General features: G+C 42.5%; 1 protein-coding gene across 1 annotated transcript in view; it reads left to right on the forward strand.

The window, feature by feature from the left end:
* The window catches only part of DENND2C (DENN domain containing 2C), a 1,562,444-nt gene that overhangs the window by 952,547 nt on the left and 586,297 nt on the right, over positions 1-23,600 (forward strand). The window contains exons 6-7 of the mRNA XM_044076720.1: positions 4,876-5,063; positions 20,011-20,016. Coding sequence (XP_043932655.1) covers positions 4,876-5,063; positions 20,011-20,016 — 194 coding nt within the window. The remainder of the gene's footprint in view (positions 1-4,875; positions 5,064-20,010; positions 20,017-23,600) is intronic.

A 23,600-nucleotide genomic window follows, 5' to 3' on the forward strand; every position in this document is an offset into this window, starting at 1 on the left:
TACCTCCCTGCACAAACAAGAAAAAAGTACCTGCACGTATCCTCTGGTCTCCTCTCTGAGTTCTAGCACCTTGGATGTGCACACCACACCCTTACACCTAAGAGATGAGCAGGCATTGCCTATCACTCATGTATCTCTCCTCACAGCTCCCCTGCCAGTGCCTGGTCTGCTGCTGAAGGCAGGTTCAAAGAAGCTGAAGTAGCTTAAGGAAATCCACATGGGCAATGTTGAAATGTGCAGCCACCACATATACCTTGAGCACTGGCCAGAATTGAATCCTCATGCTGTAAGGCTACCAAATTAACCTCTGTTCTCTACCGCTTCCCATTTTCCCGGGTAATTCATTTCCTTCACTTTAAAGAAGTACTGCTTCTTTAAAGGAAGAGATTATAAAACTACACCAGCAGGTCCGTCTTGTGTTCCCCATCCATAGGGTTGGTTCTGTTGCTCACATACTGGTACATTAAAGAGAAAAAGATGTACCACATGGACACAGTGGTTAAGGTGTTTACCTTACAGACACAAGGTGCAACATTTGATTCTCACATGGGGTAATTGGCTTTGCTTAAAATGGCCCACAAGGGTAGTTGGCCTAGTTGTCACCTATGAACTAAAATATCTTTCGAGATGTTTATGTTTGAGGAAGCAAAATAGATGTCTTCCTACATTGTTGCTTTGATTAAAGCTTTGAAGTTGAGCCAACTTAACTTAAAGTTGTATCCCTATTTTTTTTGTCTTGTTAACTGCTGGAAAATGTCTGTTCTCATTGACAGGTCTACAGAGCTGGTACTTTTTATGACCCTTAGCAGAAGTAGTAGTCCTGCCATAGTTCCTTAGCAGGTATAACTTCTGCACATTTTGTGGAATGACAACTATATCTAGTTTTATTACATCTAGTTTTGAACTGTTAGTAATGGGAAATCCCATGTGATAAAAGCTTAGTTATTCTCTGTAATGCTTTGTGGTTCATATTTCCATTGCTTCTTAGCTACTTCTATATTGTAGTGTTTGCACAATCCTCAATGCAACAGTCTTGCCAGATTATTGTGCCTTTCAATATATAGGTCCTCTGTCATGAGTGTATCACCCTCTGCAACAAGATCTGTGACTGTTTCCAATTCTGTTTTACAAAACCTGCATGTGTCTGTTACTCCCATCTTTTCAGTGAACTTGGTAAACCAATGTGTATATAGGAATTTCCTTCAGAAGACCGAATATCTATATAATCAAACTTTACTTTGCTGAGACAAAACCAACATGGTGAGCTTTGCTCTTTTCCACACTGTAGTGCGATCTTGGAGTTGGTATATTTAGTTGGGGTGGGGGTCATAGCCCCCACCTGGCGGGTTTGACATACTGCAGTGTGTTTTTCGGTGTAATGTTGGTCAAGTGTTCACTTATCATTGAAAAAAGTTGCTTCAGCAAAAAAAATTTTTTTGCTGTTTTTGTCTCTCTGAAGGTAAGGTTCGATTATATGAACGTTGGGTCTTCTGAAGGTAATCCGTACATAGTCTATTGTCCTGGTTCACCCTTAAATATATTTTTATTTCTTAGCTTCAGTTCATCTCTCCTTAACCTAACCATTCCTTGATCAAATCTTGGTAAACATGAGGTTGTTTCAGGAAATCTCTGTACTTGGCACACTTAAAAAAAAAAAAAAAAAAAAAAAAAAAAGTGTATGTATATATATATATATATGTATGTATGTGTATATACTATGAATTTTCCAATTTTCTTTCCTTCTCATCTGATTCTTTTTCTTATATCTCTTTTATTTTATTTTTTGGCACATTTACTTGTCTGATATTCATTTGCTTCTTGTTTGATTTGCATTCCCACTTGATACCAAAATTATTTTGCTAAACTAAGCAAAGATGTCATCTTAGTTGGCTTCTAATGTTTTAAAACTTTTACTATGTTTGAATCTGATGAGGTCAGCAGATACTTATGCAGTCCCACTAGTGCAGATCTGTACATGTAATCGTTTTTGAGGAGGCCCATGCCTCCTTCAGACTGAGGAATATATAATATTGGTATGCACTAATTTTATATGTCATGTGATAAGCATGACGCATTTTTCTTGTCCAGTTAATCCAATAATTTTCAGGGCCAGATTGAGAGATAGGACCCCAAAACTGTAAGTTAGAACAGGAAGAGCAAATTGATCTATAGCTTGAACTTTATTCCCTAGATGTTAAGACAGTTTTCAGTATTAGCTTTAGTCTTCTGAAGTATTCTTTACTGAGCTTTATTGTCATCTGTTTGCATTTTATTGCTGATCTTTTACTTATTCCCTAATATATATATATATATATATATATATATATATATATATATATATATATATATATACATACATACATACACATATACACTCCCTCCTGCTCAAGTTCCTTTATATCACATTCCTGTCCCAGGTTGATATTTTCTTGGTGCTGCAGTTTCCTGATTTGTATTTTGCGTATTTCTTATGGCCAAAAGTCATTCTTAAATAATCTGAAAAGGTTTTACCATTTGTAGCTGTGCTTTTAACTGTTCATCTGATGAACTGAACAGTTTTAAGTCATCCGCAAAATGTCAATGAGAAGTCTTTAACCAAGGTTGGTTTCTGGGAACCAAAGTAAAACTATATTCTAATCTGTTAAGTAAACAGCTTAAAGGGCTAAGGGCAAGACAAAACAGCAGCAGTGACAAGGAATCACCCTGGAATATCTCCCTTTGAATTTTTATCCTTGGGATAGTAATTTCCCCTTTGTCATGGTTAAACTGCAAAGTGGTTTGCCACTGTTTCTTGGTCACTGTAATGTAATTGATCAATATAGTATGAATCTTATACATTTATAACCATTCCTTTATCCATGAATATGGTCTGATGTCATATGCTTTTTTGTAATCTATCCATGCCATACTTAAATTCTGTGTTATGGCTTTATTTAGCAAACAATGATCCTTCGTTACATAGGTTCATAGGTAGGTACTAGGCTATCTGCCCAAGGGCCTACATAAGCCTAGCCAGCAAGGTTCCATGGCTTACGCCACCCAAGAAAGTTATTTTCCTGTGCCACTGTCGAGCACCGACACAGAAGTGATCCCCAGGGTGTATTTCCTATTTCCCAACCACTCATCAAGATCAAGAACTTTGCTTGACATAGATGGGTAGCTTGTTCCAGAGTATAGGAAGTCCCTGGGACAGGAATCTATCCCTCCAGAGTGTCCTGTTTATTGTGGTGACAAGGTTTAGGTCCCTAGGACGTGTAGCTCGGAGGGATTGGGATTTCTTTAGGTGTAGCATGTCCAACAGCTCTGGGTTTGACATAGCTTTGTATGTTAGGCAGGGATCACCTCGGAGTAGGCGATATGCTACAGAGTAAAGCTGGAGAGTTTTGGGGCGGTCAGTGTAGGGCATTTGTTTGAGGCCAGTAATCCTCTTTGTGAGGTACTTCTGTGGCCTTTCCAGCTGTGCAGATGTCTTGTGAGGTACATTCCAAAAGGGGCGTTGTACTCTATAATGGGTCTTATGAGTGACGAGTAGAGGGGAACAATGACCTCTTTTTTTCCTGGATGAGACATATGATGACATATGGTGTTCTTTTGTTACTGTCTTGTTCTATTAACCATAATTGATTTTTTTCTAAATGGCTATCAACTCTGCATCAGTTCCAGTATGTACTTTATATATTGTTGGAAGGCAAGTTATTAGTCTCTAGTTATTAGGACGGCTTACAGGTTCACTCTTGAGGAGTATCCTTGTTCTTGTTGTTAACCAGGTTGGTGTCTGTCTGGGATGCACATATAAGTAATTCTTACTCTGTGCTGAATCTTTGTGTAAATATGTTATTACTTTTAGCCAAAAGTTAGGTATTGCATGTGGGCCAAGGGTTTCCCAGGTAGGAGCTTTTCTTAATTTTGTTTTAATGTCTCGGTCCATTAGTTCATCCGAATTTAAGTCCTGTACATTACAGCTTCTTACTGTTTCTTTTAATTCTTCTATCCATTTAACATCTTTTATGTTCAACAAGGTCTTAAATATTTCTCTAAAAGTAGGTCTACTTTTTTATGTGGCATTCCTCTTTCTTCTGCTTTGTTTCCAATTTCTTTAAAAAAAAAAAAAAATTGTTTTTGCATTATCAATTAATTGCTTCTTTTGTACTTGTCCTTTATATTTATCTGCATACCTTTTAAGTTTTTCTGCTTATGCTGGTATTTTTAGTTTATTGGCAATAGTATGTGATGGATCCTGGTCTGTTTTGTTTTACCATGTCTATATTTCTAAGTATTTTTGATTATCTGTTCCCTTTTCTATATTCTTCTAACAGTGATACTTCTTGTCTTAATTGCTTTGTCGTTTTCTCTATTTGATGCCTCCATGGTGACATTTTATTTCTTACATTCCTTTTTTTTGTTACTCTGTTTTTGTAATGACAATCTGTTATTACTGTAGTTGCACGGTAATGTATCATATCTATTTCTTATATATTATATGAATGTCTTGTAATAGTTCCAATTACTGTGATAATTTGTTTTACCAATCTTAACACTTTGGGTCTTACTTTCTGTAATCTATTGCCTTCATCTATCTTGTCCATGTGTGTAGTGACACGCATGTGTCTAGCTGCATGAATTTCTTTTTCCAAATGTATGCTCAACCACTTGATGTGAGCATAGAAATGTTTTTCCAGTTTTTTTTTTTTTTGTTCAGAGTGAGCTTATACATTTAATAAAAATTAGTTATAAAATGAGTGTGCTTTTTTTAGCCTTAACACATCTGAGGCAGGCTGTCTGAGAAACAGTAAACCTGAAATTTGACTGCAACACTTATTCATTGTGATGGATGGTATGATTGTCATATTTAAATATGTTTTTGTTATTCCTTAGGTCGCAGAAAGCGGTTTGTATATGTGCACTCCACCCTTAAACGGAATCCTCGTTATCAGACTCTTGAAAAGGATCTAATTGAGCTACAGGAACAACAGCTCTTCGAACTTTTTGTTGTGGTGTCACTACGCAAGGTGTCATCAAAATCTGGTTACACTCCTGAGATCACACAGCGTTTCCCAAACAGGGTAGGAGGTTGTTTGTCCATACATTACAAATTTACTTGGCTATCTGTATATAGTCACATGTATAGTTTCCTGTGTAATTCTTATCTTAATATAAAAATCTGATGAGGTCTGTTTGCTGGAAATTTCCCCCTATACTGATAATTTACAATTGAACTACGCTTTTACTGTCATTTTTCTGTCAAAGTATGGACACGTTTAACTGAGTTTCTTGAGTTTAGTGTTGCTCTTCTTCTCTTTTTATAAGTGCTGTGTTTTCCTGTATGGTTGATTGCATCCTTCTGCTGAAAATCTGCTTCCTTATAGTGCCAGATAGCATTCTGTTGGAATAATTTGGCAAACAGTTGCAGAAAAGAGTATACAAAGATGCAAGATAAGGTTAAACTCAAACTGGTGAAATTATGGCAGGAAGTTAATGGTAAGAAGAATTCTGCAAACTTTAAGCTTCCAAATAAGAAAATGCTTTTGTTTGAATAGTCTAATTGGTTGTAGGATGGCACAAGGATTGATAACAGAAGAATGGAAATGAGTAAATGTGTTCTCTTTGAAGAAAGAGCCTAGAGTGGGGCACTAATGTAGAGAACTTTGGGCAGAAGTTAAATTTCCTGTAACCGTGATCAGTAGTGTATTACCTTTTAGTATTAGAAAGTGATGCCTTGATGTTTTGGGTAAAGTGAATTATCACTAAATTTAAAGATTTGGTTTGGAAGAATCCGAAACGTAATTACAACCAGTGGATAACTGTAGCGAATTAACTGGAGCTCTTAATCTAGAACTAGCATAATGACAGCTTTTCCACTAGTGACGTAAACATGGTTTGTTAACAGGTGGTACAGGGTATGGTTTGTATCCAAGATGCCCTTAACCTGATGAGATGTAAACATGGTTTAACAGGTGGTACAGGTTATGGTTTGTATCCAAGATGCACTTAAGCTGATGAGATGTATAATGAAGTTTAAAAACATCTGTAAGTTGATTTGAATTGGAAACCTAGATATTTTAACTGTTAAACAGCCTTTAAAGCAGCCCTTAACAGAGATGGAACAAAATAGTTGCTTGGAATTTGTAGCTTCTTTTTTTTTTTTGAGAACCAAGGAATTGTAAATGTTCTTGTGCCAAACAGCTTAGACTTATTTTTTTAAGTCAGGTTAAGGGGCTGTGTTGTGCTACATTTCTAGAGTGTTTTTTTTATGCGAGGGTGATGATATGACCCTAATAACCATGTCCACTGCACAGAACAACGCACGTGTATCCAGAATTGAGATGCATTAAGTTAATTACAATTAAAGAAAATATAAAAATGAAAACAGAGCCTTAAGGGTCACTAAGGTTGATGAGCTGTGTGAAGACATTTTCAGCTATTAAAAAGAAGTGCTGATTGATATGACCATATTAACCATCTGAGATATTGAGTCAAATTCTATACCAGTAAGGTCATGTAAGAGAAACCAGTATTGTACAGACTGAGAGGCTCTTAAAGTTTAAAAAAAAAAGTGTATCCATGAGTTTACATCGATCAGTCAATGTCAGAGTATAGATGTGAAGTTGTCCTATCTCGCCTTCATTCTTTACTGATGGGTTTGGAACTGATCCTTGGTTCCAACTCGGCCATTTACTAAAGCTCGAGGTCTTCAGCTAGCTCGTGGCTCACTCCCTATCCCATGATGCTGCAGGGCATTCCCCAGATCTCATTTGCCGCTGAAATGGATCGAGCATCTGATTCTAGCTCAATCATTTTTTTCTTCATTTATAGTTTAAATGCTATTTAGATTTTGACATATCTTGCATCGTTAGAGTAGTTTGGTAGTTTCCTTCCTTTAAGCGTCTTTAAATGCCTTTTTTTCCTTAGTAAAATAGTGTTTGTTGTTACTATTTGGCCAATTGTGTTAGGCCTCAATTTCCCTGTCCCTTTTATTGATAAAGAGTGTGCTTTATACATTTAGGTATATACATTTTCGTAGTTTAGTAATAGAGCAGTGTAAAATTTTTAGATAGTTAATAAGGTTTTGCTTATTTTCAGCCTGTGGTTTAGGCTTGTGTGGTGTGTTATGTTATTAGACTATTTTAGTTATAGGGCTTTTCTTTTAATATTGCTAGCATTGTATTTTTACAAGCGTGATATTTTTCAACAAAGTCTGTGATTGTTTGGTGTGAATCCATACTATTTGCCCTTTTAGCTCGGTTTTTTTTTTTTTTTTTTTAAAAGCACTATTTAGCCCATTTTAAATTAGAGGGCTTGTTCCTTTCTATATGTGTGTGTGTGTGTGTGTGTGTGTTTTTAGATTACAGAGAGATACTAATCTCTAAAATCTCGAAGCAGCCTAAAGAGTCCAAAGTTTCGGAGTTTAAAAGGTGCCCCAAGTGTTCACAGAAAATGTCCATTACAGATGGTCACACTGATTGTGTCGATTGTTTTGGGACCCTGCATTTGCAGAAGTCTTGCTCAATATGCCATTCATTCACAGAGTCCTTCATGAACGAAGAGCCTACTTAAGTCTTCCTTTTCTGAAGCTCTGGAACAGGGTCAAAGCCCTTCAAAAAAATCATGGTCTCCCCCACAGAAATCAGACAAGGGCTCAAAAAGACCATCATCTGCATCTTCTGATGGATTGGAGCCATGGAATAAAGTTTCAAAAGTATCAGAGCCAGTTGAACTTGTCAAACCTTCCACCTCGGTTCCATCTGTGTCGGGACCTATGGTTTTGCAAGTTAGGAGTTGCTCACCTACCTTGCAGCCAGTTTCTCCTATACTTAGGTCACCAATTCTCCAGTCTTGTAGCATCACCAACTCCATCCTCTCATTCTTCCAGGAGTCTATCAGACTATGATATGGACCATCTCATGCAGAAACTATTGAGGACGCCAGCACTGGCCAAACTTTTGTCGGAACTGAGCCAGTCGGCTTCGGAACTGACCAGACCAATCCCGTCATCGTTCCTCCTCCAACCCAGACTACGGCCTCTGAATCAGAATGCGTGGAACCGATAAAGAAGGACCTGTCTGGACTGAGACCAATATTGGCATCTTTGGCTGAGACTGCTCTGACTACCTCGGTGCCATCTGAGGGGTCTAGAGGCAGACACTCTCCGGTTGGTTCTGGGGGGACAGTCGGGCCAAGTTTTTATCAGTTCTGAACTTGCCTCTCGGGGCCTCGGCTCGGGTGAGTTCAGCTTCTACCTTGACCTTGTAGCCTTCTGTGGTGCCGGGGGGATCTTCTGGCTCCTCTGAGCTGGAGGTTTTCTCGGGTCGTGGGAGGGGGGCTTTTGCGGCTATGAGAAGAGCCTTGTCCCTATGGGCATCCTCTCTTTTGGATCCTCCTGTTCCTCTCCCTAAGGCACCAGTATCTGTTTCTGCACAACCCATCCCACAGCGTAGACCCAAAGCCTCAGGAAGCGCTAGAGAACAAACCCCTCTCTTCGGGAACTTTTCCAGATGCCCCATCCGAAGAGGCACCCCGAAAGAGATTATGTAAGAGGAAACATTTGGACCCCCGGAGGAGTCACTCAAATCAGACACAGACCTCAATGAATCGGAAGGGTCCCCACGGTCATCCTTTGCAGACAACTTGGAAGTCCTTAAACAGAGAGGGAGCTGGAAGGCCATTACTCTTCTGACGAGGAGTCCGTTTACCTGAAAGCTTTTGGGTCTCGACCTTCCGACACGTGAGTGTCTCCGGCTTTTGACAAGCTCATGGTATTAGTTTATCGAAAGGAGTGGGGGTATCTGGACACAGTGAAACCTGTCCCTAGGAGGCCAAATAAATTTATCACATCCCCAGAAGACAGGAATTTTCTCGCCAAAGGTGTTCCTGTAGATGCAATGGTGGTGGTGGCAGCCACCAAAAAAGGAGTTATCAGAAACATCCACATCTGTCCATCCCCTGAACAAGGAGTCGCATACGATAGATACTGTAAGTGCATGTTCCCTTCAGCGACCTTTACACTAAGGTCCCTGAATTACCTCACTCACTTCACCAGGTTGCAGAAAGATCTTAAAAAAGAGCTTGGAGATGCTCTACAGGGTACTGTAGCTGTGGGAGTGTCAGATAAAGTATCTTCCCAGCTCTCCACCCTTAATTCTGTAGTTAACTCGTCCATGAGGCTCATCTCCTATGCAGCCGATGGAGCGAGTAGGTCAGCAGGTTCAGGAATTCCCTTAGGAGACATTCCTGGATGCGCTTGTTTTTGTTTGTGGAACCCTTCAAGTCATCCTTCATTAACACACCCTTCGATGGTTTGTCACTTTTTAGGCCTAAAGTCAAAGAAACACTGACCAGGTGTGAACAGGAAGGAAAGACACTCTCTGCAGCGGGAGTCCATTTTTCTACTCCTTCTGGACCCTATCCCAAAGGCTAAAGGGGAAGGAAAATGTGGTTTCAAAAATCCCAGAGAGCCTTTCAAGACACATGTGATGAACCCTCCTCCAGGGGAAGAAGAGGAGGGAATAATGGAAGACGCTGGACACACGGCAGAGGGGGTCAGCAAAGTCATGGTGGCTGAAAATCATTCTTCAGCAAGCCCTTTCAGTGTTCCTGAAAGGAGGCCTATCTGTCCCCTGTGGAGGCAGTCAGTGGTCGCTTATCTTTGTACCCAGATGCCTGGCTAAAAATAACAAAAGACAAATGGGTACAAAGGATCATATCCAGAGGTTACTCTATACCCTTTTCCATTCCACCACCACTAATGAAAAGGACGGACATTCCATCCAGTCACAGGAAGCAAGCAACCATAGAAATTCAAACGTTGCTAGAAAAAACAGACATCCAACCAGTCCCCGCAGACCAGATAGGATCCAGAACTTACTCAAGGTTCTTTTTAGTTCCAAAGAAAACAGGGGACTGAAGACCCATACTGGATCTCAGTAATTTAAACAAATCTGTAAAAAAAGACAAAGTTCCAGATGGTTATGTTGAAGTCAGTACTCCCTTTTCTGGGGAAAGACAATTGGATGTGCTCTGTAGACCTCCAGGATGCGTACTATAGCATAATAATGGACAGGCCATCCAGGAATCTTCTGCGTTTTCTGCTGGGAATTATTCATTTCTAATTCAGAGCCCTTCCCTTTGGTCTCACTACAGCCCCCAGGGTGTTCCCCATATGTATGGCAGTGGTTGTGGCTCATCTGAGACATTCAGGATTCCGGGTGTTTCCATATCTAGACGACTGGCTCCTAACTGCCAGCACTAAGCATCTACTTTTGCAAGCAAGAGACACCTTTTTGAATAACTGTGCTCAATTAGGAATAACGGTAAACTATGAAAAATCTGCCTTGCTGCCATTTCAGCATATTGTTTTTTAGGCGCAGAATTAGACAACATGACAATGACAGTGAAACTTCTGCCAGACAGGATACAAACCCTACGAGTATGGGTTTGAGACCTCCTCTCAAAAACAAAGGTTTAGGCAAGAACAATTCTCAATGTTTTGGGTACGATGGAAGCAACAATCAGTATGACCCCCCTAGTTCAGATGCACGGAGATCTTACAGTGGCTCCTATTCACACAATGGTCCATACAAGAACTTCCGATGTCACACCAGATAATCCTAACAGAATCTTGCAAAAGGGACCTTCATTGGTGGCTACATTCAGAACAAGTAACCTTAGGTCCGTCCTTACATTCTCTCATTCCCTCTGGCCAGAGTGACCATGGATGCCTCCCACATTGGGGGGGGGGGATTATCAGGGAATGACAGCCCAAGGCACGTGGCAGGATCACAAGACTCGTTTGCATATTAGTGTCCTAGAGATGAAAGTGGCACTTCTAGTGTTGCAGGCATTTCAACACTGTCTTTCACTGGGAACAGTTGCAGTCCAGACAAATATGTCAGTGGTTTGGTACATAAACAAGGAGGAACCAAATCTTATCCCCTTTGTCGAGAGGCTCCTGGAGTATGGCAGTGGGCAATGTTCTCCCAACGTTTTCTGATAGCAATTCACATCCCAGGGAAATCCATCATGATAGCAGACAAACTCAGCAGGGCAATTCTAATGCCTTACGAGTGGTCCCTGAAATAAGAAGTGGCGGAAATGGCTTTCCGAAAATAGGGCCAGACTTGCTGCAATCTTTTTGCCACGTCCATGAATACAAAGTGCAGCAACTACTTTGCCCTAATACCCCTCTGGGGGAATTCCCAAGGGATGCACTTGTACATGATTGACCCCTGGGTCTCCTCTATGCCTTCCCATTGCTACCCAAAGTTCTTCAAAAAGCAAGTGTGTTGGGAAGGACATTAATCCTGATAGCCCCTTACTGGCCTTGACAGATTTGGTTCCCCTCCCTATGGTCTCATCTTCAGGAAGAGCCTTGAATTCTAGACCCAGTTCCAGATCTCCTGATCCATTCATCAGGAACTCTTCATCCATCCCTTCAGACCCTCAAGTTGACAGCTTGGCTGCTCCAATTCCAAACATAGCCAGGCTACAAAACCTTTCATCCGCAGCACAATATATCCTAATTTCTTCTCACAAGACTTCTACCAGAAGATTATACATCAGCAAATGGAAAAGATTTTCAATCTGGGCACTACAGAATCACATTGATCCTTATTCAGCACCTGTATCTTCCATCCTAGAATTCTTTACGAAACTCTTTGACAGGGCAGCTGCAGCTACTGTTTGAGTACAACTAGCAGAAATATCAAATTTTCACTTTGGGAATGAAGGTCCAAATATTATGTCCCATAGACTATCGAAGGCTTTTCTGAGAGGCACTAATCTTTTAAGACCACCCACCAGGCCTCCGCTACCACCATGAAACCTAAACCTGGTACTATCAAGATTAATTCTTCCTCCCTTTAAGCAGTCATCATCATGTGATTTAAGTTCTTAACATGGTAGACCACTAGTGGCAATTACATCGGCTAGGAGAGTTTCGGAGTTGATAAGTCTTATCTATAAAACCACCATATGTTAAGTTGTCAATCTCGCCTTCATTCTTGCTGGATGGGTTCGGAGCCGATCCTTGGCTCCGACTCGGCACTTGCTAAGCTCGAGAGTCACTTTTACCAGCTCGAGGCAGCCCCATATCCCATGATGCAAGGCGGTAAATACCCAGATCTCGTTTGCCGCTTCGCTGATGAGGTACTCCTTTTACCAGCTCCTGGTAAGTAATTTGTTATTCAAATATTAGTCACCCCATCCCTCTTTTTCTCACATATTTTAGTGTATTTGTCACTTTTTGATAGTTTTAGGGTCTCTAGCTCCTAGTTACTGTTTCCCTAGTTGTTTTTACTGAGTCGGGCCTTCAATCCTCTCCCATCCCTTCCTGTCAGGGCGTGTGTGTGAGTTTATTTTTCTACCTTTTAAGTTAATATTTCTGAATCTGGGACTGTGTGAGTAGTGTGTTTGTGTTGTTCTCACTATGTCCAAAGAACCAAGGGTCTCAGGCTTCAAGAAGTGTGACTCGTGCTGTCAGAAGATGTCTCTGACAGACGGTCACACTTCTTGTATCTATTGCCTGGGACCTCTCCACCTGCAAGACTCCTGTGCTATTTGTCACTCTTTCAGCCAGAGAGTCCTGCAGGAAAGGAGAAATAAATTAATTTTAAGAGGACTACTTAAACCAGAGGGCTCCCCGGCCAAGTCTGCTTCGGGTCAGCCCTCTAAGACCTCCAAGGCCCAGGCTTCTGCTTCTAAGCCTCCGGCCATGGCTCCGACTCCTTTGGAGTCGAGATCGGCTCCGGCTGGAGCTGATGTCATTTTTGACTAAATCTTCGGCACCGATGGCTATCGGTGCCGATACTTTGACTGATACATTGGTGTCGGCTCCGATCGGCTCCGACCACCATGTATCTAAGAGTTCGGTATCGGCGCCGGCCGGCTCCGATACCATTATTTCCTTGCCTGTGTCGGCTCCGGCTGGAGCCGACACATCTTTGACCAGGCGTGGAGCCGATAAGTTGTCGGCTCTGTCTGGAACCGAGGGTTCATCGGCTCCGATGGCTTCGAGGAAGAGATCCAGGTCTCCCTCTTTGGAGCCTATTCTTTCGGCTCCGACCTCCCCTCTTCTTTCGGAACGGAGCCATCGGAGCCGATCATCTAGGTTTTCCAGGCTCTCAGACCATGATTTGGAGAGAGTGGTAAGCAGATTGTTAAAATCACAGGCACTAGCCCAGATGCTTCATAGTCCAACTCAACAGACGACTACTAGTCCACAACCTCTTCAAATTCCTCCTTCGACTCTCCTCCAGAGCTCTGAGCCGGAGTCTATTGGAATAGTCACTGCTGTGGCGGGGCAGATACCACCCCTTTCTGCCCCTTCAGCTTCTACTCTTATCTCCTCCTTGAGACCTTCCTTGGAGGGATCCGGTGGTCGGGCTTCCCTGGTCTGCTCCGAGGGGGTGAGTGGCATCGGACCCTTGTCCGACCCTGCTCTCCCCATCGGGGCTTCGGCCTTGGTGAGCTCGGCTCCGACATCTGCCTCGGAGCCTTCCCTGTCGGTGGGCCCGGGAGCCCCCGTTTCTTCAGAGCGAGGTCTCTCGGATCTCCCTGGGAGGGGAGCCTTCGAGGTGATGAAGAGTGTGCTGGCCCCCGGGCTCAGTCAGCAGTCTATTCCCTTAGCTCCTCCCTCTATGGTGCCTGTAGATGTCTCTTCCCACTCTCTTGCTCCCAGACCGAGAGATCCATCGCCTTAGGTTTCCCCACTGGGAAGAATCCCCTCTTCCGAGGATTCTCCTGATCCGTCAGGAGATCCTCCGCGTAAGAGGACCTGTAAGAGGAAGCATCTAGACTCCCCTGAGTCTACCACTTCAGAAACCGACTTAGATGAGTCGGAGGGGTCCCCAAGATCCCCCTCTGAGGATGTCTCTTTTTCAGACATCCTAGAACTCCTAAAACAGAGGGGAAACTGGCCCTCCATTAATCCCTCCGAGGATGAGTCGGTATACCTAGAGGCTTTTGGATCTCGACCCTCCACCTCCTGGGTGTCTCCGCCTTTCGACCCCCTCATGGAGGTGATAGCTCGGAAGGCGTGGACATCTCTTGATTCCGTGGAACCAGTTCCCAGGAGGCCTTCTAAATTTATTACAGCCCCTTCCGAGAAACAATTTCTTACAAAAGGTGTCCCTGTTGATGCCATGGTGGTGGCGGCCGCCACCAAGAAGGAACTTGCAGATCCTTCCGTACCAGTCCATCCTCCTAACAAGGATTCTAGGACCATGGACAGGTATGGTAAGCGGATATTTTCCTCAGCGACCTTTGCCATGCGTTCGCTGAATTATTTATGTCACTTCACCAGACTTCAAAGGGATATCCTTAAAGAATTAGGTGAAGTAGTACAGGATCCTTCAGCTGCAGGGGCTCAGGAGAAGATTGCTTCTCAGCTAGGAATCCTTAACTCCATAACCAACTCCTCCATGCGGCTAATTTCTTATGCAGCAGATGGAGCGAGTAGAGCTGCAGGGACAGGAGTGGCTCTCAGACGTCAGTCCTGGATGCGGCTCTGTAATTTTGCAGACCCCTTTAAAGCGTCCTTCACAAACTCTCCCTTTGATGGGTCAACATTGTTTGGCCCTCAGGTGAAGGATACGTTGACCAGGTGTGAGCAAGACGGCAAGACTCTTTCTGCCGTAGGAATCCGCTTTTCCACCCCTTCTAGGCCTTACCCCAAAGGACAGAAGGGGGGAAAGATGTGGTTCCGAAAATCTCAGGGAGTCACGCCGGACACACATGGTCAGTTTACCCCTAGAGGCAGAGGGGGTAATAACAATAGACGCCACCCTAGGGGCAGAGGGGGTCCGCAGAACCAGGGCAGCAGAGAGCCCCTCTCTGACAAGCCCTTCCAGCATCCCTGAGGTGTTGCCCGACTGTCCACCCTTGGAGGCAGTCGGGGGAAGATTATCGCTGTACCCAGAAGCCTGGCTTTCCCTTTCGCAAGACAAATGGGTACAGTCGATCATATCCGAGGGTTACAAGATTCCTTTCGAGGAAAGTCCCTTCCCTCACAAAAATTCCCTTCCAGACGTTCCACCCGGTCTAAGGGAAATTGCAAAATTAGAAGTATCAAAGCTTCTACAAAAAAGGGCCATTCAGCCAGTTCCAACAGACCATTCAGAGCCCGGAATCTACTCAAGGTTCTTTTTGGTTCCCAAAAAGATGGGAGATTGGAGACCAATATTGGATCTCAGCAGACTCAACAAGTCGGTGAAAGACAAGATTTCGGATGGTCACACTTCAATCGATTTTGCCCTTCTTAGGCAAAGACAACTGGATGTGCTCAATAGACCTTCAGGATGCGTACTATCACATAAAAATCCACAGACGCTCCAGAAGGTTTCTCCGCTTTCGGCTGGGGTCCAGTCATTTTCAATTCAGAGCCCTGCCCTTTGGTCTCACTACAGCCCCCAGAGTGTTCACCAAATGCATGGCAGTGGTCACGGCTCACCTGAGACGTCAAGGATTCCAGGTGTTTCCGTATCTCGACGACTGGCTCCTCTCAGCCACCACCAGGCATCAACTTCTCCAAGCCAGAGATTACACCCTAAATCTCTGCACTCAGTTAGGAATTTCGGTCAACTACGAAAAATCCTCCTTATTGCCCTGCCACTCTATTACTTTTATAGGCGCAAATTTAGACACTGCTCAGATGTCAGCAAACCTAACAAGCCAGAGAATCCTAGATATCCAAAACCATGTGCGGATCATCCTTGCCAGCAAAAAGGTGCAAGCCAGACTGGTCCTGAAAGTATTGGGCCTCATGGCAGCTGCCATTACTCTTCTTCCTTTGGCCCGTTTTTACATGCATCTCCTTCAATGGATGTTGTTCAGCCAATGGTCCTACCAACAGCTTCCCATGCGTCACCAGATCCTGGTGACACAAACTTGCAAAAACCATCTATCCTGGTGGATTTCTTCTCCCCAAGTCCATCAGGGCAGACCCTTTGTTTTCCCGGCCCCGGTAGCCACAGTCACTACGGACGCCTCCCTGATCGGGTGGGGGGGGTCATTATCAGGGCAGGATGGTTCATGGGACGTGGCAACCGTTCGAATACCACCTGCACATAAATGTCCTAGAGATGAGAGCAGTGCTTTTAATGTTGCAAGCCCTCAATGACTTTCTTCCCTTAGGAACGATTGCAGTTCACACGGACAACATGTCCATAGTATGGTACATCAACAAACAGGGCGGAACCAAGTCCTATCCCTTGTGTCGAGAGGCTCTCAGACTTTGGCAATGGGCGATCTCCTCTCATCGGTTTCTGGTAGCAACGCATATCCCTGGGAAAACCAACATTTTAGCTGACAGATTGAGCAGAGCTATACTCATGCCTCACGAGTGGTCTCTCAAGCAATCTATAGTGGAGGAGATTTTTCAGAAGTGGGGCCGCCCATGTTGCGATCTTTTTGCTACTCCCCAAAACAGCAAATGCCCAGTCTTCTTCTCTCTCTTCCTACTTCCGGGCCATCCCCCCAGAGACGCTCTTACCCAAGATTGGCCCCAGGGACTTCTTTATGCCTTTCCTCCCTTTCCATTGATACCACAGGTACTCCAGAAAGCTACCGTTTTGAGAGCCAAAATGATTCTCATTGCCCCCTATTGGCCTCGACAAATTTGGTTTCCGTTCCTTCATCGTCATCTTTTGGTGCAGCCGTGGCATCTGGACCCAGTGCCAGATCTTCTGATCCACCAATCGGGTCAGCTGCATCGGTCCATTCCTTCTCTCAGCCTCACAGCTTGGTTGCTCCACTTTCTTCCTTAGCCAGGCTTCCTATGATCTCTAACCCTGTTAGGGATATCATAGTAGCTTCCCTTAAATCCTCTACTAGAAGGATTTACTCTAGCAAGTGGAAACGTTTCTCCCTTTGGGCGAAATCGAGGAACATAGATCCCTTTACTGCCCCTGTTCATGCAGTTTTGGATTTCCTAGCGGAAATCTTTCACTCGGGTTCTTCATCTTCCACCGTTAAAGTTCAGTTGGCTGCAATCTCGAACTTTCATATCGGGTTTGCAGATCACAACATTATGTCCCACAAGCTTTGTAAAGCTTTTCTGAAAGGAATTTTTCTCCTAAGACCTCCTGTCAGGAGTCCTCCTCCACAATGGGACCTAAATCTAGTGCTGACATCCTTAATTCTTCCTCCTTTCGAGCCAGCTGCTTCATGTTCACTAAAGTTTTTCGTGGAAGACACTCTTTCTTGTCGCTATTACCTCGGCTAGGAGAGTGTCAGAACTTCATGCCCTCTCTGTTCGTCCCCCATATTTGGTCTTCCACAAGGACAGAGTATCCTTGAGAACTAATCCATCCTTTTTGCCCAAGGTTGCTTCAAAAACAAATTTAAACCAATCCATTGATCTCCCTGTATTTTTTCCTAATTATTCCAACAGATCAGAACAAAAATTGCATTATCTAGATGTTCACCGCCAACTCAGATATTATTTGGACAGAACAAAGCAATTCAGGAAGTCTGATCAGCTTTTTCTTTCTTATGCTGAAAATAAGAAAGGCCTCCCTGTTTCCAAAGTGACCTTATCTAGATGGCTATCTTCCACCATTTCTGACATTTATCAACTTAGGGGCAAACAACTGTGCTCAAAACCAGAGGCACATTCCACTAGAGGCCTAGCCACTTCTACAGTCTTTCAGGCTAGGCTACCCTTAGATACTATTTGTGCAGCAGCCACTTGGGCCACTCCTCATACCTTTGTTTCTCATTACAAATTGGATTTGGCCTCCAGGAGTAGAGACAGTTTTGGTTCCACGGTTCTCAAGAGTCTGTTCCATTGAGCAACCCAGGATAGAGGTGCTAGGAACGCGGTCCCATCCAGCAAGAATGAAGGCGAGATTGACAACTTAACATTTAGAAGTTATGTACCTACCATAACGTTCCATGTTAGTTGTCTTCTCTCGCCTTCTTTCTTGAGACCCTCCCTCCTGTCCCCCTTGCCTGGACAGACCTTGATCTCCCTTGTCTCTGGAAGATTTTTTTTGTTCCTTGGGCACCAGTTAGTTCTAGTTTTAATTATCTGGTTTCCCCTTACAGCCCTTTAGGCTAGTTGCTTTTCTTTCCTTAGTGGAAAGTTTTTATGCTAGGCAGTTTTCCCTCTAGGTACCAAACGAGATCTGGGTATTTACCGCCTTGCATCATGGGATATGGGGCTGCCCCGAGCTGGTAAAAGTGACTCTCGAGCTTAGCAAGTGCCGAGTCGGAGCCGAGGATCTGCTCCGAACCCATCCAGCAAGAAAGAAGGCGAGAGAAGACAACTAACATGGAACGTTATGGTAGGTACATAACTTCTAATTTTGTTCCACAATGACAGGCTGTCATTCCGAACAAACCCAACCTTTCTACCAAAAGTATGTTCAGATTCTAATTTGAACTAGTCTATAGATTTGCCAGTTTTCTTTCCCCAAGTATGTGACAGTAAAGCAGAATGTATACTTCACCAACTTGATGTTCATAGGCAGTTACGTTTGTCTACACAGGACAAAAGAATTCAGGAAAACCGACCAACTATTTGTATCATTTTCAGAATGCAAAAAAGGCATGCCTGTAGCAAACACTACTCTAGCAAGGTGGCTGTCAGACTGCATTTCGTTCACTTGTAACTCAGTAAATAGCTACCAGACAAGGTAAAAAGTTCATTCTACTAGAGCTGTTTCTACCTCCTCTGCATTTCGTGCTAAATTACCAATAGATATCTGTGCAGCAGCTACCTGAGCGAGACCTCATACCTTTATCACTCATTACAAAGTAGATTTGGCCTCTAGGGACAGGGTCTGCTTTGGGTGCCCTGTTCTGAAGAATATACTCCCGTGAGCCACCCAAGAAAAATGGTGCTAGGGATGCTGTCCCATCAGTAAAGAATGAAGGCGAGATAGGACAACTTCACATAAAGAAGTTATGTACCTACCATAACATTCCATGTGAGTTGTCCATCTCACCTTTATTCTTACGTCCCACCCTCCCTAACCCCCTTCTTTTGGCTCCTGGAGGGACGAGAGGTCACAATTTGGCACCTAATGGTTTTTGACCCTTTTCTCTTAGCTTACCAGCTTACAATAATTCCTTTTTTCTCTCTGCAAGTATATTTGATTACATACTAGCTTTTTCTTTGTCAGCAAACAAGGTCTGGGGAATGCCGTGCAGCATTATGGGATAGAGGGAGTGAGCCGCAAGCTTGCTGAAGACTGCGACCTTTAGTAAATGGCAGAGTCTGAACCAAGGATCAGTTCCGAACCCATCAGTAAAGAATGAAGGCGAGATGGACAACTCACATGGAATGTTATGGTAGGTACATAACTTCTTTTTTTGAGTATGGGTGGCAGTTAAAAGTAATATGTCCAGACTTGAAACCATGTTATGCAAGTGTAGGAGTTCAGATAAATTACTGTGTAGTTGGCTTTTATTTTTTAATTGCATTTTTAACCAGGGAGGAGCACTGATCCACATGGACCATTTTAGATGCTGTCTAAGACCCAAGGCCTTTGTGTTAAGTGACATGTTTATGGATTGGTAATTAAAGCAACTTCACATCCAGTACTTTGACAGCTGCAGTTTTAACTTCAGTATTAAGCTTGCTTGTCTTTTTCCTTGAATTTTTTTAAACAATGATTGTCTTTAGTGTCCTTTGTTATGTCGGAGGAATTCTAAGTGGAAAATGGGCTTCTTTGTGATCCTTTCTCAAACTGGTGGGTGCTTGCAAGTCGTCTTCTGGAAGGAAAACTGTTTTCACTGCATGTTATCTTTGCTCCTTTGTATCAGATGCTTTTAAAATTTTAGAGATTCTTCTCTTAGACACACCCCGTTATAGTGAAAATGTGTCTGCTCTTAGAGTTTACCATTCATTCATAGCGGTCATCGTTTTGGTTGTTTGATACATACTGAAACAATATGAGTAAGTAGTCATTGTCATAGTTGCCGATACCAACCTTCTTGTTTGTGAGTGGTAGTAATGCAATGGCTGCAGATCAACTCCATTCAAGTGTTCATACACAACTACCTGAAGAAGAGGATGATGTTTTTCCTCAGGAGGTGGATAGCATCTTTACAGATTTGTACACAGAGGAAAGCAATTACTGCTTCTGTGGCCAGCAGCTGCGAATCACTCAAAGTTATGGGGCAAGCCTTGGTGTAGCAGCTTCTGTGTGGGAAGCTGCCCTAAACCTTTGTTCTTATTTTGAAAGGCAGAAGATGAGTTTCATTGGGAAGAAAGTTATTGAGCTTGGAGCAGGCACAGGCATAGTGGGAATCCTAACTGTGTTGCTTGGTGGAGAGGTAACCATTACAGATCTCCCTCATACCTTGAAGCAGATACAAGGCAATGTACTGGCCAATGTCCCATCAACATGCTGTACCCGTGCAAAGGTATGCAGACTGTCCTGGGGTTATGATCAAGAAGACTTTCCCTGTGATTATGACTTAATTTTGGGAGCAGACATTGTTTACCTTGTAGAGACATACGCGTTGCTAATTCAGACACTGAAGCATTTTTGCACCTGTACTTCTACTATCTACCTCTCTTCCAAGATGCGAAAAGAACATGGGACAGTAACATTCTTTGAAGAGCTGCTTCCAGAACATTTTAATTCTGAGATTGTTTACAGAAATGAAGAACAGAATATCAACATATATAAGGCAACTTTTAAGGGATAACATATAGAATATTTTTATACTGGTTTTTATATGTTATTTTATTAAGGAAATGAACAAAAACCAAATTATGGTGTAAATTTTATATGCGGGTGGTTATTATGATTCAAATCTAGACTGCTTTTGACCTAAAAATTATTTTTAAAAATACGTATTTTCCACCATTGTTGTCATTGACCAATTCTTTGTAGCCCACTTCCTCAGCCCAGTGAACTAGCTTCACTAGGAATTAAAAGCTGACTTTGGTCAGAAACTGAAAATAAAAAGCATATTTTTAAATATGGTGCTGAGGTAGCGTTGTCGCCTCACAGTAAGACGCTGTCCGGTTCGATTCTCAGCTAGAGCGTCTTCTGCGTGGAGACATGCGTGAATGGGCGTACCTTCATTGAAGGTTGTGAGTCAAGGCTGGTAACTTGGCACGTAAAAATCAACTACCAATCATTAGCGGACCGGAGTTCCACTGTGGCGACCCCTAACAGGGAAAAGCCGAAAGACACGAAAATTTTTAAATATCATAATGACATTCTATGCGGTCCTGTAGTCCCTGCCATACTGTGAGTAGTTATTACTGTTTTTCAAGTTTGTTTTTCTTGAAAATGACGGGGAGTGGTTTTACAGATGTGATATTGTTTTTCAGCTAGGTTATTTCCTTTAGAGTCTCTCTCTTACATTGGCACTCTGATTTCTCTTAATTATATTTTAAACACATTGTAATTTGACCTTTTTGTTCAGCTACTTAGTTATACTTTAAAGAAGTTGTACCCTGTTATGTTTCGTCTTCTCAGAATCTGTTTTTCTGCCTTTATATAATGCCTATACGGACACACAGAAATGAAGCCTGACTTGCCCCCCCCCCCCCTTTGTTGCAGTTTTATGCTGCTCTGCTTCTTCAGTGCGCAATGTGATGGGATCAGATGAAATCTCATGATACTGTCTTTAAGTAGTTGATTTTCTGCCTCATAGCTCATGTAAGCCATCACATTTTAAGTTTTTTTAGCCCAGGAGAATTCCTCACAAAGATATTTGTAGACCCCTTCCTTTCCCACTAAGATTATAACTTATTGAGTGTCTGAGAACTCTGTGTCTTGCACTTTATTGCAAAAGGTTAAAGGTAAATGTTGCTAATGAGCTTCAGTCAGTGTCCTGGGTTTGATCCATACAGTCTGCATTTGCTAGAGATGCAATTCTGAGCAAGTCACTTAATCAGAAAGTGTATATGAGTCACCTCTTAAAAGGCCACCATGCCTAGTGAGTTACCTGGTTAACAAATAAGTTTCAAGTCCTTCTGAGCTGTCATTCACAGTACCATCTTTCCCTTCAACCAGGTCTAGAGTATGGAGAGGCAAAGCTGTTTGTGTAGTACCAGCAGCTGAGCCTGATACTGCTGGGAGGTTTCTTGTATCTAAAGTATTCTTGGGTTTACAAAACATGTAATACAAGTACTGTTTTGCACTTGAAGAAATGTCTCATTACAGCTTGGTTAAAATGTGGAAAATAAAATGAATGGGAGAGAATTACTGGGGAAAAAGTGTTTGATACAGAACTGAAATTATGTGTACTGCCATCTCTTTTTTGCAGCAGCAGTCCATTAAATAATATTTTTGTAACACTAGAAGTAAGTTAATTGCAGGGACTAGTTTTCATTCATTTACTCTGTCAATAGTACCAGATTTGCTGACATTTCAGTCTCATCCGCTTTCTGACATTGCACACATTAAAAGGTCTGAATCCCAAAACACTCAGTAAGTTTATGGCCATATCTGGAGGGAGAGGAAGGTAGCACTGAATGACCGTATACAGTAATAGAGATATGAACCCCACATAGTTATTGTTTATGCACCTAGTAAGAGAGAAGGGAGAGGTCACAAGCATCTTGTTATATTGTCCTTTTCTTTATAGAAATGTACCATGTAATGGCTAGTAATAAAAGCCAACCAGACAAATTCCTAAAAACAGTGTTGTGACATTTCTTCAAGTTGACATATTGTGCACTGAAACGCCAGAGATTAGAAGAAACAGATGAATCATGCTTTGTTTGTGTGTGGTATTATAGGGATTATTTTACTGGGGGTGAGATGCACCATATGAAGAGAATGTTGTGTTTAAGGTGTAGTTGACCTTTTATACTTGTTTTTTACTCCAACCTGTGATGGCACTTCGCAGTGTAGGCCATTAAGGAGCTTACACTGGTCCTAATCCCAGTCCCAAGTTATCCATCTAACTACTAGGATGCACAGTCTAAGATGCCATAATTTCCATCAATATCCAATCACCATAATTAACATTTATGTGCTCTTTAGCAGATATCTGATGATAGACGGTCTGAATTGGCAAAAACCTGAAAGCCAAGGTCAAGACAGTTATATTGACTGAGAAGGGTTCATATTACATTGTCAAACTTTGACAAGTTCGAACGCCATATGGTCAAACCCATATGTTCGAACTTGTAAAAGTTAGAAAACTTAATTTTTTTTTTTTTTTTTTTTAACTGACGGTTGTAAGCAGAGGGTCAAGCCCCCCTGCACCCCCCACACAACCTGCTCTTTAAGTATACCAACTCTGAGATCGCAGTACACTGCAGTAAAGGGAAATCTTCCCTTTCTGCGCCGTACTGCATTGAAGTGCGATCCTGGAGTTGATATTTCAAGAGCGGGGGGAGTGGGCGGTGCAGGGGAACTTGCCTCCCCCCCCCCCTTCTTACGACCGTCAGGTAAGTTTTTTTTATTTTTATTTTTTTACATTTTCAAACTTTTACAAGTTTGAACATATGAGTTCGACCATATGGCATTTGAACTTGTAAAAGTTTGACAATGTAATAGGTATCCGACTGAGAATTTTTTGTAAGCATAAGTGTTTTTGCATCTCAGGGATTTATAAATAATTTCATTCATCAGTGCCATTTTGTCTTTTTATACACTACTGTGTTATTCCCTTAAAATAATCTAGTTTTA

Source organism: Protopterus annectens, chromosome 7.part0 (assembly GCF_019279795.1).
Source record: "Protopterus annectens isolate FY-2018-M chromosome 7.part0, PAN1.0, whole genome shotgun sequence".
Taxonomy (NCBI): Eukaryota; Metazoa; Chordata; order Ceratodontiformes; family Protopteridae; genus Protopterus; species Protopterus annectens.